Source organism: Pipistrellus kuhlii, unplaced genomic scaffold (assembly GCF_014108245.1).
Source record: "Pipistrellus kuhlii isolate mPipKuh1 unplaced genomic scaffold, mPipKuh1.p scaffold_m20_p_26, whole genome shotgun sequence".
NCBI classification, from domain to species: Eukaryota; Metazoa; Chordata; class Mammalia; order Chiroptera; family Vespertilionidae; genus Pipistrellus; species Pipistrellus kuhlii.
In genome coordinates, this window is record NW_023425525.1 from 8,435,069 (window position 1) to 8,453,620 (window position 18,552).

General features: G+C 53.4%; 1 protein-coding gene across 1 annotated transcript in view; it reads left to right on the forward strand.

Moving 5' to 3' along the window:
• MINDY4 (MINDY lysine 48 deubiquitinase 4) overlaps nt 1-18,552 on the forward strand; it is an 85,691-nt gene that overhangs the window by 24,580 nt on the left and 42,559 nt on the right. Inside the window, exon 6 of the mRNA XM_036453803.2 lies at nt 14,957-15,015. Coding sequence (XP_036309696.1) covers nt 14,957-15,015 — 59 coding nt within the window. The remainder of the gene's footprint in view (nt 1-14,956; nt 15,016-18,552) is intronic.

Genomic DNA, 18,552 nt, shown 5'->3' on the forward strand with positions numbered 1-18,552 from the left:
GATGAGGTTCCTACCCCAAAGAAGTGGAGGAGCCGCACACATAACTGCTCTACAGGGTTAAAAACAAAATAAAATAAAAACAGCCGAGACCGGTTTGGCTCAATGGATAGAGCGTCGGCTTGGGGACTGAAAGGTCCCGGGTTCGATTCCGGTCAAGGGCATGTACCTTGGTTGCGGGCATATCCCCAGTAGGGAGTGTGCAAGAAGCAGCCAATCGATGACTCTCTCTCATCGATGTTTCTAACTCTCTATCTCTCTCCCTTCCTCTCTGTGCAAAATCAATAAAATATATATTTAAAAAAAAAAATAAAAAAAAAATAAAATAAAATAAAAACAAAACAAAACAAAAAAACAACGAGTGATGGGGACAAGGCAGAGGGCCATGGGGCTGGTCTGGATTGCTTCGGGGACAGTTGAGTTGTTGATATTTATTTTTAAAAATATATTTTTATTGATTTCAGAGATGAAGAGAGAGGGAGAAATAGAAACATCAATGATGAGAGAGAATCATTGATCAGTGCCTCCTGCACACCCCCCACTGGGGATCCAGCCCGCAGCCCAGGCGTGTGCTGTAATTGAACCGTGACCTCCTGGTTCATAGGTCAATGCTCACCCAGTCAACCATGCTGGCCAGGCCAGCTGCTGCTATTTATTGATTACTCATTATTTGGCAGGTCCTGATGCAGGAGCTTTAGATGTAGTATCTCATTTCAGCCTCACAGCAACAGTAGGCTGGTTATTGGCCCTAATTTTATAGGTGGGGAAACTGAGGCACAGAATGGCTGGCCAGTCTGAATTCATGCCAGCAACCTTTTTGTGGCCGAGTTTCTTTCATCTGAAAAATGGGATTGTCATGAAGAATAAATGGAATAATGTATATAAATAATTGACCTACAATAGTTACTTTAATAAATTGGAGCTTTGCCTCCTAGTATTTAGCCAAAACTCCTCCTTTCTTAAATGGAACTTTTGCAGGACAAGGATGGGAAGTAAGTTGGAGCCAGGTTATGGGAGATTATGAGGGTCAAAGAGAAATGTCCCCATCTATCGTGTGGGCCGTGGCCATGGGGAGTGAAGCTCAGAGTGAGACGTGGTGGCCAGGCACAGAGTAGGCCCCCACTTTGTGGGTTGAATTTGTCTTTCAGGAGGTCTCTCCTCCCCTGGCGTTAGGCCAAGGTGCGCTGTCCATTGGGAAGCCCTGGCGGTGACATACAATAGATGCCCCCTCCCGCCTTTCTCTTTGCCAGAAGCCCCCTAGGCCAGGCCTGGACAGCGGCTGCCCACCGAGCCATCCGGCCTGGGCCCTCGTGGCTGTGGTCCTCCCCCCAGCTCCCCCAGGGGGCCCAGGGCTTCGGTGGGGTCTGGAGGAGGGAGGAGAAATGGGGAGTCCTGGATCAGGATGGCCTTCCTGTTACCGATGGTGCTGCTTCCTGTGGTTCCAGGGTCACCTGGTTCAGCCCTGGCTCCTTCACGTGAGGTTTCTTGTGAATGAGGGAAAAAGAGGCTCAAGCAAACTGCAGTCCCCCACCCACGGGCGCCGAGACCGAGAACCTGCCCGCATCCGGGGACGCGGCTCTTCTGAGGGGCGTGGTTAGACCACCTTCCGCTCCATGTCCCCTCCTATGGGGGCAGTGACACACTGAGTGCTCGTGTTCCGAGGCTGCTGTGCAGAGCGGTTCGACAGGAACTGCCAAGGAAGTGCATCCACACAGCCTTCGGCACCCAGAGCCCCCCTCCCGTCCCCTCTCAGCCTCCTAACAAATCTGTCACTTTCCAGCCCACCTGTGTGTGGACAGTCAGACCTCCTTAAAACCAGTGCACTGCGAGGCAGAGAGGCCACGGAGGCAGAGAGGTCCGTTTTAGAGGAAAGCCACAGCAGTCCTGGCCCACTTAGGCCGATGTTTTTCTTCGTTTGGAAGAAAGGAACTCCAAAAGGGCACACCCGGACAGGTACGGGGACCTGGGAAAGTAAACAGGATCCCGGCGTGCGAAGGGCTGTCACACAGGTACCCCCCCTGGATTGGGTGGGAGATTATCCTTGTTCTTAGGGATGCGGGCTCAGACGGTCCAGGAAACACAGTGTGTGCGTTTTTGTGTGTGTAGGTGTGTCTGGAGAGAAGGGAAAGCCAACACGGCAAAATGTTAGCAATTTGTCGCTCAGGGAAGGGCATACCGAATTCATTGTGTCTGTCTGTTACTTAACATTTTTCAAAATAAAAAGGGAAAACAAAAACCACATGGAACAAAGAGGGAAAATGAGCAGTCAACAGGATCTCTCTCTCGTCGTCGTAAAGAAGTGTAGCCAGGACATGGTGTTTCTATAAAAGCTGGAATGTGGGTGATGATACAGAACGGGGGCTAGCCCAGGAAACGCCCCGGGACAGCCCAGCGGGGCGTGCGTGGGCGTGGCAGCCCCCTTCCTGCCAGGACCACGGCCGGCCGGGCTGCCGCTGCTGCTAAACAATAGCGTATACATACATGTTTTCCAGATGTGCAGAGGCAGCCTCGCTCGGTGTCGTCCTGACGGGCACTGGGAGCTGGCTCCTGCCCTCGCCACTTGGGCCGGAGCCGTACACCCACGCCTGGCCACGTCCTCCCTCCTCCCCCTGGGGATGTTTTCTCGAAACCCCCAGTCCTTTGATTACACTCCCACCGTGAGGCGCAACGTGACATTCCCAGCAGACGGCCGCCCGACGTGGGCCCAGCGGCTTCACATGGTTTTTATATTTGTTCTGGAAAAAGCTCCAGATACCTTTGGTCAAAGCTCTTCCTGTTGGCGCGTTGCTGGGGCCATTTCCCGCCCACGCCATCCCGGAGGGGCTGCGGGCCATAGGCCCGGCACGTCTGTCCCGAGGGGCCCGGGGTGTGAGGGCCCAGCCGGGCCTGGAGAGCGGGACGCCAGGGGTTCTGAGGGCGGCTGCCTCCGGGCTCTGCCTGGCTCATTGGGATCCGGATCCCTAGAAGCCAGGGAAGCCGGAGCCTTGCCAAGGGCCCCGTCCCGAGCCTGCAGACGTTCCATTGCTAAGGAGAAGAGGGTTGTGCTGCCCTGATTTTTCCTTTTCCTTCTTAGAAACTCAGACAAACGCTGTTACCTCCTCAGCATGAGCACTTGCCCTGCGCTGCTCTGAGTCCCCTCTTCCGAGCCCAGAGAGAGGGCCCTGTGCTACTCGCTTTGGGAGCACAGAGGTTCCAGCTCCGACATCCCCTCCTTGAGGGGCCGTTCTCAGCCACATCCCAGCCCCTCCCTCTCCCCCGGGACACCCCACCTGCAGGGCCCACCCATGAGCCGCCTGTGCCCAACAGCTGGGCGCCCTCCTGAGGGGCTGGATGGTGACCCCAGAGGGTGTGGAGGGAGGAAACCACACCCTGGTTGGTACCGAGGGCCCTCACCCCATTGCGAGTGAAAGTGGCTGCAGGAGAGCTGGTGGCTGCCGGCGGGCTCAGAGCACGGCTAATTTTAGCCCCGGGTTTGCTGGCCCCGGCTGGGCTGGCTCCCCGGAAACCCCCCAGCTCCCTGTCTGTGTGTGAGCGGCGTGATGCTCAGTCTGCAGAGCTAACGGAGCTTTCAAGCAGCAGTTCCTCCTTTTTCTAAGAAATGCCCAGAAAACAGTCAGCCCTCTGTGCTTTTGCAGTCAGTCATATTTCCTGAGGTTCCTTCATGGCGGTGTGCCTGCAGGAAAGAGGCACTCTGGGGCCGGTCTCGGCCAGCCCTTTCTCGGTACCAGCCAGGGGAAGGCAGTTACAGGTCTCCGGGCCGGAGGAGACTTGGGTGCAGTGGGTCCCTGGGAATCCAGGGGTCAGCAAAACAACAACAAGAGCAAAACCCCAAAATCTGGGGGACCTTGTGGGCCTGAAACTAACACAGTTTGGGTGGCTTCTTTAAGACAAAGAATATAAAAGCATCTAATTTTTGCCAGTTTTACAAAAACAGAAGACTGTGCCAACACACTGCTAGGGCTTTGTATTTTTCTGGCTAAGTAAGGCTATGAAAACAGTTTTATAGGATTTAAATATAGACATAATCTGGAACTAAAAGTCCCGCCTTTACAATGACCAAACGGAGCCGTGAAAGATGCCCCGAATGGGGGCTGGTTTTGCTCACGTCACCATCTGCCACGTGTCACACACTGGCTTGTGCTCCAGCTTCCTGGTCCTCCGTGTCCTCACTGTGAAAACGGGGCTGAAGGTCTGCACCTTCTCCCACCCGAGCTGTGCTCTGCAGCGCGTGGCAAAGTAGAAACAACCCCGGTTGTTTAGATAAACACTAAACCCTTCGAATGTCACAGAGGAAAACGGGAGCCAGGGGGGCGGCTTTTCTGTCAGGGCCACTCGGGGGAAGGCATGAGCTCAGCCAGTGTGGCTCAGTGGTTGAGCATCAACCTATGAGCTAGGACAGTGGTTGGCAAACTCATTAGTCAACAGAGCCAAATATATCAACAGTACAACGATTCAAATTTCTTTTGAGAGCCAAATTTTTAAAATTTAAACTTCTTCTAATGCCACTTCTTCAATATAGACTCGCTCACGCCGTGGTATTTTGTGGAAGAGCCACACTCAAGGGGCCAAAGAGCTGCATGTGGCTCTCGAGCCGCAATTTGCCGACCACAGAGCTATTGAGACCACAGTTCAATTCCCGGTCAGGGCACATGCCTGGGTTGTAGGTTCAATCCCCGGGGTGGGGGCGTGCAGCTGATCAATGATTCTCTCTCATCATTGATGTTTTTATCTCTCTCCCTCTCCCTTTCCTTATATTTCATAAAAATATATTTAAAAAATAAATAAAAACAAGTGCCATTTAAGCGTAAGCCCCCCATCTTTTCTAAAGGCAAATGAACCCAAATGTCTTTATTTTCAAATTGGCAGGAAGTTAACCTGGGGCCCAGACAGTGTCATTTCAAAGTCACCGCTCACGGCCCTTCTATGATGCTGGTGCAGGGAGTGTTTTATGAGTCCAGCGGAACATATTTCATCCCGGAGTTGTTTTAAACCGCCCCTTGGCGGGCTGAACCAAGCAGAGCCTAAGTGGATCAGTGTTTAATGGGACTCAGAGGAAGTCCGCCTCTCCCGTTTTAGGACAGCGAAGGTGCCAGAAAGCGGCTTCTCCTAGCAGCCAAGCCAACAGCTCCACGCCGCTCTCCAGGCCGCTATGGAAACCGGCGGCAACTCTTAGGTCATGTCTTCCAGGCGCGTGTGAGAGCCTCCCTTTTATAGCTCCAGGCGGCACTCCAGACGCCCACCCTGGGTGTCGAGGCGCTCCTTCCTTCCCGGGTCCTCACACCAGCCTCGGGAGGGCGGGCAGGGGAGCCTCTGCCTCAGGTTAGGCATCCCCGGTCCTCACTCCACTGCCAGGGGCGGTCCCACCTGCTGGGTGTGCGGCCGGGACTCGCACAGGGTGGGGGCCCTGAGGCCTGGGCTGGGCACCTCGTCACCTCACTGGGCTCACCCAGCACTCGCAGTGGTTGGGCTTGGCAGCGCCAGGCAGCCCCGTGCTGGCGGACAGACAGGAGGGTCAAGACCAGGACCCAGTTCCCGGGCTTGGCCCCTTTCTGCTCGGCGGTCAGCGCAGGTGGGTTTGGCCATGCTCCCGAGATGTTCTCCACAGAGACCACCTGCCTGCAGAGGACATTGTTCTTCCCCGAAGTAACATCACCTCTGCCTGCCCCTCCTCTGCTCGGTCTCCTCCAGGAACTGGTCTTGGCTACACCCAAGCACCTGCAGCCACAGCAAAGGGCGGGCGGGCAGGCGGCACAGGAACCGAGAGCCACGAAGCCCGCCAGCTCCGGTCCCTTGGGGAAGTGTCACCAGTCTCTCTCTGCGTTTGGCGTCTTAAGAACATGCGGGGGAAGATGACAGCCAGCCCAGGGGACTCTGGAGCCTAAAATTCTCTCTGTGGCTTTACCCCCAGCCCCAGGGACCTTGGCGAAAGCTCCACCCCCAGCCGCTCCTGCCGGGGCCACAGGAGTAAACGAGGAGGCCTGGCTGGGCATCCAGAGGGAGCACCCATTAAACACCAGCCGTGTGCCAAGGCCTTGTGCCAAACTGGGAGAACGGGAGAGGAGTGTGCAGGAAGGCCACACCGGGCTCAGTGTCATTTGCCAGTTGTGTGCCCTTGAAGGAACCCTCCCGTCCGATGCCTTGGCGAGGGGGACAGATTTCTTCTCTGTTCCTGAAATGTGCCCGAGTCCGGCCTGGCTTGAGGGAGGAGGCCTGGGGACTTGGTTTTGGATCGTGCTCGGGCTCTGCAGGCTTCTAGTCCAGGGTGTGTTCCAGAGGCCGCGGGGAGGGGCCGTACGGAAAGATAGTTCAGCTGCGAAATCATCGCCCCAAGAACAATGGTCCAGGAGGCCGGGGTACAGCGTGTCTTCCCTCCCGCCCCCCGGGCCAGGCCGATGGCTTTACCAGGAGGATGCGGGGCCATCGGTGCCCCCCCTCCGGCCCCCATCTGTCCTCACAGGATGATCCCTATTTTTGTCCAACCTTCGTCATCATGGACCCGGATGAGAGAGACTTGGGTTGGCAGCTCAATTCCCAATGAAGGCTTTTCACTAGTTTCAGGAAGATAATTTATTTGGGTGGAATTGTTAAGGCAGATTGCTTTCACAGTATTCCAAACAGTGCTCTCTCACAGGAAATGTCAGACCAGGCAATTCTAGTCAGGTTTTCCACATCCTAAAGAGGAAAGAAAAGAGAGGAAAAAAAATATTCTTTTTTTTTTTTTAAATGTTGAAGGTCAACAGAGCTGGCAACCGTTAGAGTTGTGATGGCCCGTGCACACGATGACTCCTCGATAACCCAGCCCTAAGGGGACCTCGCGCTCGTTAGGGCTTAATTTTAAAACCGCCTGCCGATGCCGAGGCTCAGGCGGGCGGGGCCCTTCCCTGGCGGACGCGGACCCCTCGGGCTGGCTCCCGGGGCCAAGGACACGGGAGGCGCCCCTTCCTCTCCTCGGAGCTCAGGTTCCTCAGCTGCGAGAGCCGAGCCCCTGCCAGGCGACCCCGCACGCCTTCCGGCCGCAGCTCCCCAGGATCCCCATTCCCATCCGGCACCTCGTCTTTTCTGGGGGAGCGGGGCTGAGCTTCCAGAGGAAGCCGGAGAGAAATGGAGAGCAGGAGAGTGAAAAGGAGAAGATCTGCCCTTCTATAGAGAACTCGGGTTAAACCAAAGTTCCTTTTAGATCGGCTTGCCCTCAGGGATCTGCCGGCCTCTCTGTCTTATTCCTCCCAGAGCTCGGCTTTGATGAGAGCCCTTAAGGGCTGTACAAAGTCACTGTTTCGGGGGGGGGGGCGGGGGGGGGGAAGGAAGGGGGAAGGGAGCAGAAAGCAGCCAACGCAGCCACTCCTCAGTGCTTGCTGCTGCTCCCTCGCCCGGAAGGGGCCGTGGCTGGGGACAGGCTGGGTCTGCAGAGCTGTAGCGGGGAATCCTGGATGTCATGGCCCTTGCATCCTCCCCAGGACCGTTCTGGTCCCATGGAGGTGGAGATGCAAGGCAATCAGTGCATCCCTAGGCGACGCCCATCTTCTCTGGCAGGAGCTGGTCCTGTGGCAGGTCGGCCCCGTTCCCCTGTGCACACTCTCTGCTTCGCTGCCATCTCACCCTCTGGCTCATTCCAAGAGGATGCTCTGTGTGAAGCTGGGGAGGAGCAGGAGTGCTGGACCCGTGGCAGGAAGCCGGACTCGGTGCGGTGCTTGGCAGGGCCACCTTCCCGTATCTCTAGAGCGGCGGTCCCAGCCTTTCGGACCTCACGGCCCGCCAGGGGTCCGAGGGCCACCGGCTGGCGACCGCCGCTCTGGAGTGATGGTGAATCGCGTGGAGCACGGATTCCTCATGTGGCCCCCGCCTCCACGGGGAGGCTGCGGGGCGTCAGTGTTAGGGTGCTCTGCAGGGTCCAAGTACACGTGCCAAGTAGAGCAAAAACCCTTCCTCCCACGAGCCTGCTACGTTCTTACTTTTATTTATTTACTTATTTTTAAAAATATATTTTATTGATTTTGTTACAGACAGGAAGGGAGAGAGAGAGCTTGAAACGTCAATGAGAGAAAAACATCGATCAGCTGCCTCTCGCACACCCCTACCAGGGATGTGCCCGCAACCAAGGTACATGCCCTTGACTGGAATCGAATCTGGGACCTTTCAGTCCGCAGACCGACGCTCTACCACTGAGCCAAACCGGCTTTGGCTATGTTCTTAGTTTAAAGTATGTAACGAGTATTTATTTTTTTAAAATGCTTTTTCTTATCTATTGAGATTATTTTACACTCCCCCCAACCTGTTAGTGTGAATTACATTATTCAATTTTTTAATGTTACAGTATTCTTACATCCCCATGTGGTCATCATTTTCTTCGAACTCATAGCTGATGCAGTTGTCTATTACTTTATTTCATATTTTCCCACTTGTGTTTGTAAGCGTTAGGTTTTTGGAATCAAGGTGAGAAGCCTCATTAACCATCACCATCGTCATCATCATCATCTCAGCTATTTCTGTAGCAATTATTGTGTGTTGGACACTATTCTTAGTATTTGACATGCGAACTTGTTTAATACCATCCTTTTTGGAGGTAGGACTATTATTAACCTCATTTTATGGAGTTTCATGATGGCTAATATTTCCTGTCGAATTGTTCTCTTTGTTATTCTGTAGCAGATAGGTTTATCAGGAATAATGCTTTTTATCCCAAATCTATTTTTATCTGAAAGTATTTCGCTACGATGGCTTTTAAATGGTTGGCATGCGCGTGATCGGTTTTCCCCATGCTTTCCTCTTCACCTTTCAGGTCGTGTATCTTGTGAAACAGCACGTTGCTAATTTAAACAGGCAACCTCAGTGTCTCTTTTTACTGACAGGGCTAATTTATTTTATTACAGTTACTGATATACTTGAAATAATTTGTTCTGTTATATTTTATACTTTAATTTTGCCACACTTTTTCTTTTTCCTTTCTTTTTTTCTCTTTCTTTCTTTTTTTTAAGTTAAGCATTTTAAAGAGAACAATTCGGTGGCATTGAGTACATTCACGACATTGTGGGTTTCATTTCCTTCTCCTCGGGAGTAAATCCTGCAGTAGTTCATTCAGTAACGGTCTGTGACCGTCAACTCTTTTAGTCTCTGCCTGAAAATGTCTCCCTTTGTCCTTACCTTCAGTCTTTTGAATATCAAACATGTCTCTTGTTTAAGTCATTGCTGATTATCTTTTCTCTGAGGTTTTTCTCATTGTCTTTGGTGTTCCGGTAGTTTCCGTCGGACACTCTGGGTGTGCACTCATTGCCACAAGCACCATTTGACGCTACTCTGTTTCTCTGGATTCCTGTCCGGTAAGTTCTTGGCAGTTGTCTTTTCAGTAAGTTCCTTCCATGCATTCTCTTTAGTCTTTCCTCTGGGACTCCTTCTAGAGGGATAGTGGACTTGAAATTCCCCCTCCCTGTTTCCTGATTGCCCTTTCAGACACTTTTCCTCTCTTTGATTGAGTTGCATTCTGAGTGACATCATCTGATAGCTCCTAGTCATTTGTTACCTCTTCACTGCATCTGGTCTCCGGTTAAGCTTACAAAGAGTTTATTCCCAACATTTAAAAAGTTCTAACCTGTGGAAAAGTTGGAATAATAGTACAGTGAACACTTATATAACCTTCACCTATCTTCAGCAATTCTAAGATTTTGTCTCTTTTTTTTTTTCCTCTCTTCTTTCCTCTACCATCTAAATTACATATATTTGTAACACACACATCTATTTGAAAGTAAAATTCAGATATCATGACATTCCCCCCCCAAAAAAATATTTCAGCTAAGGATAAGAACACTCTCCTACATAACTACAGCTCCATGATCACACCTAAGGAACTTCACATGCATTCAGTAACCACTAACATGAAGCTCATGATCAGGTTTCTTCCAAGTGGCTCCAGAATACCTTCGAGGCTTGAGTTTAGCATAGTCATGTCTCTCTAGTCTCTGTTAATCTCGAACAATCCCTTCCCCCCAATCTTTAGTTTCTCATGGTGAGTGTAGTCTTGTTGACCACACTCTAGACATGTCTATTTTTGTTATTAAGTTTCCCTTAAACACCTCTGGCAAGGACAGCACATATAGGATGCTGCGCATTTCCCATTGAATCACACCAGGGATCCGGGAGGCCAGGACGCTTTATTTTCGGTGATGGGGACGTGGATCACTCCACGAAGGTGCTTTCTCCATCATTAAAAGGCAGCCGCCCTCCTGCAATTAATAAGGAATCTGTAACTTTCCGGCTATTATTGACCTCAAACACCTTTCACCTGTGGCGTTAGCATCTGTCAGTTCCCTTTCCCCATGCTTGGAGTTTATAAAACGGTGATTTCCTAATTTTTATCATTCTTTTTGATTTATTAGTTGATGGTATTCTATAGACCTTTCAATTACCCATCTCTCTCTCCCTTCCTCTTCTAGAAGCAGGCTCAGATATTTTAAAAAATATATTAAATACGTTATTGTCCATCAAACATGTTTTAATTTTGATGAGACTATTTACTTTTTACAGCTGCTAGTTTTTTTCCTCACAGTCCTTTTCTTTTTTTAGATTTTCATTTCATAAAAACAAAAAAACAAAAACACCATCCTCTAATATCTCAAATGACAAGTCTTTTGGATTGTTGTTCTGTTATCTCGGGAGTCCTGCCTGCTCTTTTAGCCGGCTTTCCCTTACGCTGCATCCCTTCCTGATACTCTCAGTAGGTTTTGTCTTGAGCATATTTCAGCGGGGACTTTACAGATGTCTCTCCTCCCCCGCGCGGGGATCTCGAATGGCCCTCCTGTGGAAGTGCCCAGGTGATTTCCCACCGCTGCGGTTCGCGTGCCGGGATATCATTGGCTGGGGAAGACGTACGTCGATTTCTTGTATTCTGGGTTCCCGTGCTCCGTGAATCAACTTGGACTCCATTCACACTGGGTTCTGTTTCCATCAAATATAACGTACAGTGAGTGATCAGTGTCTTTACTCCCACGGGACAGCTTTCTTTTGGAACCCATAACTAATTTAGCTGAGCGTCCAGTACCAACTTCCAGGAGAGGCACCTCCTCGTCTGTTTTATGTGAAGAGCTGGTGTGATATTCTGGCCGTTGGGATACATAAGCAGTATGTATGTAGAGCTTCTGCACGAATAGCACGGCCCAGCATGTCCTCTCAGAGCCCTGCACCCGGTCACGCCCCACAGGGAGGGGCACACTCAGGCTTCCCCAAGGCACAGACGAGGCAGCAGATGCCGCAGAGGGTAGGGGACTTGCCCAGGGTCACATGGAGTAGGGGGAGCAGGGACAAGAACTCTGGCCTCCGAGGGGCTCTTTCCACCCAGCCGAGGTTCAGTTACCCAGGGATTGAGTCCTGGCCCGGGCGGCTCCGAACCCGCAGTGCCCTGGCCTTGCCTCTCCCTTGGGGCACAGAGAGGCGCTTGGATCGAGTGGCGGCCGGCCACCGCAGGCGAGCTGGCTGTGCGGCCCGCTTCCCCGGGGTTTATTCGGAGCACACTTTGACACAAGTCTCTGCGTTATTGGCACGATCACCTTTTGAAGAGTGTTTTGAATCCTTGATTTATCTTTTTGTCATTGTTTTTTTTCATAATGGTTTTCATTCAAAGGCAAGAACAGCTTTTGAACTGACCTTTTAACTTGGTAATGCTCATGCCACAAAGGGACACAGGAAAGGAACAAAGGCGCATTCCCGAGGGGGCTCGCTTGAAGTCTCCTGGTGATGAGATCTGGGAAACGGCACAAAGCATCTGGGCACAAAGCATCTGAGCGGGGCCCTCTCCGCTGATGGATGGCGCGCCCGGTGGAAGTCCCATGACCGGGAGCGGCCCCCTGTACCCTACAGGGGGGGGCGGGGGGGACGGTACCCCACCCTCTCACCACGACTCGTAGCCACCCTCGTGCCTCCTGGCTTTGCCCTCAGGAGCCAGGGGTGTACTTGGGAGGTTTGGACTCTGCCCTATAGACCACAGGGAGCCATGGAGGGTTCTGGGCAGGGAAGGACCAGAAAGAGCCAGCAGCCTGGGTTAGAGTCATGGCTCTGATCAGGTGACCTTATGTGAGTCACTGGCCTCTATGAGGGTCACTTGATCCTCAGCAGCCATCTAGGAGCACTGCCTCGATGCTAGGCACAGGGGTCACAGGGGGCCGGGAGAATCCCACAGTCCTTTGTTCCACCTTGGATACTTCTCTTACCACGTGTATTGCTTTTATTATCTCACTGGTCTGGACACAAGTCTGAGACCAGTTCCACTGGCTACAGTCAGGTGTTGGCAGGGCTAATTCTTCCTGGAGGTTCTAGGGGAGATGGTTTTCTGTCCTTTTTAGCTTCTGGTGGCCACCACATCCCTTCTTCCAACTTCCTAGTACATTCCAACCTCTGCTTTCATTGTCGCATCAGCTCTCTTCTCTGTCAGATCTTCTGTTTCCCTCTTACAAGGTCTCACCTGGGTAATCCAGGATACTCTCTTCCATATCAAAACCCTGAGTCCCATTTACGAAGTCCTTTAGACCAGCGGTCACCAGCTTTCGGACCTCACGGACCGCCGGTTGCTGACCATGTAAGGTACCACTCACAGGCTAGTGTGAGGATTTCATTGGGGGCCATTGTTCAACCCACCACACCACCTCGTATTGCGATTTGTGTCTGTTCATTTTACAAGGCTGGGTCTCCCTGGGCAGGGGACAGGCCTGCCAGGTGAGTGCCACGTGTTTGCTGGGTGAGTGCACGAATGCTTGCTTTGGAGTTGAGAAGGGGTGACAGCCAGTCGGGCTGTGGAGGATTGGTGTAGGTTTGCCAAAGGGCGTTCATCTTGTAAACAGGCGTAGAGGCACGGCTGAGGAGTTTGGCATGGAGGGAATGCAGGGGGCGTGAGGGTGCAGAGCGGGATGAGCTCGGGTGGTGGGTGGTCATAGAGGGCCCACAGGGCACCCTAAAGGGCCTGGATATTACGTTATAAGGAAGAAGTATGTGTGGGTCTTTGGAGTCATTGCCTGGGTTCAAATTCCTCTGCTGCCACCTGCTTGCTGTGCAACCTGGGAAAATTACTGGACAACTCTGAGGCTCAGTGCGGTAACTACTCCACAGGGCTCTTCTGAGAGGCAGAGGCTTCTGATACTTTCAGGACACTCAGCACAGAGCCTGGCACAGCCAAAGGAGTCAGGCATGTAACAGTATTTGCTGTGACATGGCTGTCATTCTTATGAATATGATTTTTGATGGTGATGATGGGGAACCTTGGAAGAGGGTCAGCCTGACAGCAGTATGGCCAGACTTTCCTTTTTAGAAAGTTGCCTGTGACGCCCTTTGGAGATGTGGGGGGCTGGCTTAGGGTGGGGGCCTCCCTGGGGGTCCTGAAGCCAGACAGGACGCTATTGCAGTGGTCTGGGTGAGAGATGAGGCAGAGAGCAGAGATGGGTACCCGACAGGTGTTACCACCTGGGAGGTTTCAGAGCTGCCCGGGCAGCCCCTGCTGTGCTCCCTCACAGTGCTCCAAGGGGGTCCTAGCGCCCATCAGGCGCCTGTGCCTCGGGCATCGCTTTCCTACAGCGACGCTGATGTGCAGCAAGGGAAGGCCACCTCGTCCTAGTCCCTGAGGGTTCAGACAGAGGTGGGACTTGGGTCTTTAGTGGCGGAGCCGGTGGGGTGGAGGGTTCTGATGTGAGTGTGGGGACCTGGGAGGGTGGGTCTGACACAGCCTCTGTGCCGACCCTCCACCTTCCACATCCTCTACCGTCCGTCCGTTCATGCCTTCGCACCTCTTTCCAGCTCCTTTTGTCACATTCCCCATGAATTCACTTGCAGAATTCTGGTAGCCAGGGGCCTAGGCAGGTGGTTTTGAATGGAGGAAAATGGCTTGATGAGTCGGGGAGGCCAGGAGAGGGGGAGGGCCGCGCGCGGGGGGAGGGCGAGGAGCTCCGTGTTCCAGCACCAGCGTAGGAAACCGGAGAACAAACTGCACGTCCAGGCGATCCCCCATCACGCCCCTTCATACATCTTCAGGAGGAAGCCAATTCAATAGAAGCTGCCGTGGCGAGACTGCAATTGTTCCTGCAGTCATATCTGACCCCGCAGGGATGTTGGAGGAAAGTGTATTTCAATGTCACCATCAAAAGAGCTGTCAGTTTTACATAGTAAATGGGTTTTCAGAGAGCTATGTCATATTGTTATTTTTAATACATTCTTTTTAGAAAATGATTTTGCTTTACTTCAGATGGATGCCTGCTGGAGGGGAAGAAAAACCTAATGAGAATTAAATACAGGTAGATTGTTTGTAGAAAGTTCCTCATGCATATGCCTGAGTTTACCTATCAGAAGCACAGCACAGTTCTCTGGTACTTTTTAAAAAACGTATTACATATATGTTTAATTTGAAACATCAGTGATGAGAGACTCACCGATCAGCTGCCTCTTGCATGCCCCCTATTGGGGATTGAACCCGCAACCCACGCATGTGCCCAGATTGGGAAGTGAACCATGATTTCCTGGTTTATGTGTGGACGCTCAACCACTGAGCAACACTGGCCAGGCTCTTTGGTGCATTTCAAATGGCTGCGGAAGCTTTACAGGAAAGCTGGAGAAAGAAAACAAAATAGAGCTGCGATGAAACAATTTGTGTAATGATTAGAAGAACGTGTGTGTGTGTGTGTGTGTGTGTGTGTCCCAGCAGGATCATGGTGACATCAACAAATTAACTTGCATTCGGTCCTTGGCAAGTGTCAGGCTACACTGATGTGTGTGTAACAATGTTCACAGCCTAAAGGCACTTTGGAGATGATTTGGTCCCAGCCAATATGGACCCTGTGGCTCAGAGAGGGAGAGTGGCCAGTGAGGACACGCACAGAGTGAGGGCCAGGCTGGGAGAGCCGCCTCCTGAACCCCTCCCGTGCCCCTCCCGCTCTCTGCTGTCGGCATCTCTCTGCTGTTCTCCCTGGTCCACTGATGTCTTCCTTTCTCCTAGGAAGCACCCGTCGCCAGTGCCCTGCAAGGTGGATGATGAGCCGGGGGCCCTGCAGCTCGGTAGGTGTGACTCTGGCCTCCATGCCTTGCCTGTCAGGGCCCAGAGTCTTCTCCTGCTCTGCCAGGGGGGTTGGGGGGGGGCTGGGTGGTGGGCCCTCCCCTGGCGGGGTGGAGGCTCCTCTCTCCCCCGACCTCAGGAGGGAGGGCTGGCCGGGGAGCAGAGCACGCTCCTGTGTGGTTGCTGTCTTCTTGCCCCACCCCTCGTTCCCTCCTGGGGAAATCTAAGAGGTCTCTGCGTTTCTGGGTCCACCTGGGGCCTGAGGAGCCTTCTCTGCATTTGGAGGTTCTTAGGGCCATTCAGAACCTACAGAGGCCCCAGAAGATCGTCTCAGTCAACGTGTTAGCCCGGCTGTGCCTGGGCAGTCCATTCCTCTGCAGTACTTACCAACGTGCGATTGAGGGGACATACGAACAGGGAGGTGCATAGGGTACGCTCAGCTGGGTGCATTCACACATGTAGACCCCCTAACTCCTTAGCACGCGTTAGTCTTGAAGCAGTGTTCCCCTCTTTCTGTAATTCTCTACCCCCACCCCCACCCCCCAGACGGCGTGTCTGCGGGGCTTGCCAAAGGCAGCGGTAGATGGAGAATGACCATCTGCCCACCCTCCCAGACAGCGAGGATGGGGCTTGAGTGCCTTTTACATTTGCTCTTCTGGAAGCAGCCATCCACCTGTGGCCATTTGGGCACATAGAGCTGCGCACACACTTGCCTCCCCTTTTAAGGCTCCCTTTTAACTGAAGCAGAAAGCGGGGCCCTTAGAAGCGACTGCCAGAAGCGCCGTCTTAGGCTTTGCTTTGAAGCGGCTGAAAGGCAGGGCAGGCCTCTGAGTGGGGTGTGGATCCTGCCTCGCTCACTCCAGAGGGGCCTGGGGTTTGAGTCACCGGGAGGGCGGGCGGGCGGGGTCGCTGGGCCTGGGAAGGCCCTCTCGGTGCAGACAGGAGCCGGAGCCAGGAAGCGCTGGCGTCCGCAGCCGTCCTGAGGGCCTCGGCGGAAGATTTTCCACTGAGAGCCTTCAGGTCCCACGGGCCTCTCCTGGAGGAAGGCTTTCAGCGGCCCTCAGAGCCCGGCTCTTTGAGGCACAGGCGGTTTTCCCGAGGGAGGCAGCCCTGCGGGCCGGTGGCTCAGCTGGGACTCAGAAAGGGAGGAGACAGAAGAGCCCATGGAGCCCCGTCACCCAGAGAGGGGCAGAGGTTTGGGGTGGGGCGGACACAGGAGTCACGTCTGGTGAGAGCAGTGGTTGGCAAACCGTGGCTCGCGAGCCACATGCAGCTCTTTGACCCTTGAGTGTGGCTCTTTCCCAAAATACCAAGGCCTGGGCAAGTCTATAATATTTTGAAGAAGTGGCGTTAGAAGAAGTTTAATTTTTAAAAATGTGGCTCTCAAAAGAAATGTCAATTGTTGTACTGGTGATATTTGGCTCTGTTGACTAATGAGTTTGCCAACCACTGGGTTAGAGAAACAACATGCTCTGCCCAGCAGGTCACTCTCCTTGGTTCTGCTGGCAGTTCTGTGCCGGCCCGGGCGCTGCAGGAGGCGGGGGGGAATAGAAGTGCCCTCCTCCTCGCAGGGCAGGGCTGGGTGGCACCCAGGAAGAGAGTGGCCTCCACAGCAGTGCAGGAAGCACACGCCCAAGTTCTGTGCCGCTGCAGGTTCTGTGGCGAGTTCTGGAAGTTTCCATAGTGAGGCGGGATCTAGACTGTGAAGGATGGCAAAGTCTTGCCAAGTAGAGCTGTGAAATGAGCCTGCTGGGCAGGGCCTGTGTGTGAGAGAGGTTGGCTTGAGGTGACCTGCCCGGAGGGAAGGGGTGGGTGCGGGGCGAGGAGGCCGGAGGGAAGGCCATGGCCAGGCACGGCCTGTGCTGAGCGCTGTGCTCGAGGGTGACGGGACGGTCAGCCAGCAGGGGAGAGGCTGTGCTGGCCAGCGGCGCGCCGGGCTGTGGGGGGTCATCTCTGCTTGTGCGATGGGGGTGGATTCCAGGACTAAGAGCCTGGGCTTTGGGAGACTGGTGAGGGCTCTGGAACAGTCCAGAGAGGAGGTGATGGGCCCCCTGTTTTAATGGGGAGACCCTGCTACAGGAAGAATTATCTGCCTCTTCCCTCTGCTCTCAAGACCCTTGCACTCTTCCCCATTCTAGCACGTAATCACCTTGTAGCACCTGTTTGGGGCTCTGCCTCCCCCTCCAGGCGGGGCTCTCCCTGAAGCAGGGATGATGTTTCAGGCATCACCCCCTCTTGTCCCTCATAATCCCTGGCACAAGGTGAATTAAACGCTTCACGAGCAAATAGAAAAATCGTCTGGCTGGTGTGCTCAGTGGGTGAGCATTGACCCATGAACCAGGAGGTCCTGGTCTGGGTTGTGGGCTTGGTCCCCAACAGGGGACGCGCAGGAGGCAGCTGATGGATGATTCTTCTCACCATTGGTGTTTTTATCTCTCCCTCTTCTTTCCTCTCTGAAACCAATAAAACAGGCATGTATAAGGTCAATGACACTCTCCTGTAACAGTGAGAGGAAGGGCGGGCATGGTCGGAGACATCCTGGAGGCAGGATGATCCGGGTGCTGGCGCAGGGTGGTGTGTGGGGAAGGGCCCTGGTGGGGAGTTGGGGATGGAATCTTTATAGACCGAAGCCTGAGGGGTGCTGTGCTGAGACTCGAGCTGGGGGTATTGGGCGCTTCCAGAAAATACCCATAGGCAAACCGGGTAAAGACGGATGGGGCCTGGGTTATGTATTCCACTCTCCATATGGTTTCCTCCAAGGGGCAAGTGAACGGGATAGGAAACCAAACCTCTTCTTCTCTCTAACCAGATAACTATGCCAGGGCCTTAAAAATAGAATTCTCAGACCGCCGGCATCTGCAGCCGGTTTTGTCTGCTTGGCCAGCATGTCACTCGGCGGCGCTTTGTTTTCCCTCGCATGGCGGTCCCGCCACATCTGGGCCGCCGGCCTGCTCTGTGGTCCTGAGCAGGGGCCAAGGTCCTCCTGGCAGAAGCCAAGGCGGCTGCCTCCTCCTGGGGCCGCACCCGCTCTGCCTCCCCTGGGCCTCAGCCTCCATCCTCAGACAGTCATGGGCCCAAGCAGAGCCCGGTTCAGCCCGGCTCCCTCCCGGACAACCCAGGCTAGACAGGAGCCTCCACGTAGGCTTAAATATTGCCCCTTCTTCCCCCCAGGAAACAGTCTGGTCCAAGGTGTTGTTAGGAGCCCTCAGGGCTGGGGGCTTCACTCTCTTCCTCTGTTTGGGCCTCTGGGCTCTATAGTCCAGTTATTTCTATTCCTCCAGCAAAATTTCTCACTATCGATCTTTGCAAAGCCTGCCCTCTCTCTTTCCCTTCATCCCTCTCTGTCCTCCTTCTCCTCTTCACCCTCCTCCTCCTCCTCCTTGTTGTCCTCCTCCTCTTCCTCCTCTCTCCCTCCCTCTTGCCTTTCCTTCCTTATTTTCCTTTGGCCCCACCCCCAAACTTCCATGACCCTCCCCTCCATCAGCCACCATTCTCGTATTTAGTTGATATCTTTTTCTTGTGCATATCCTTGAAAAATG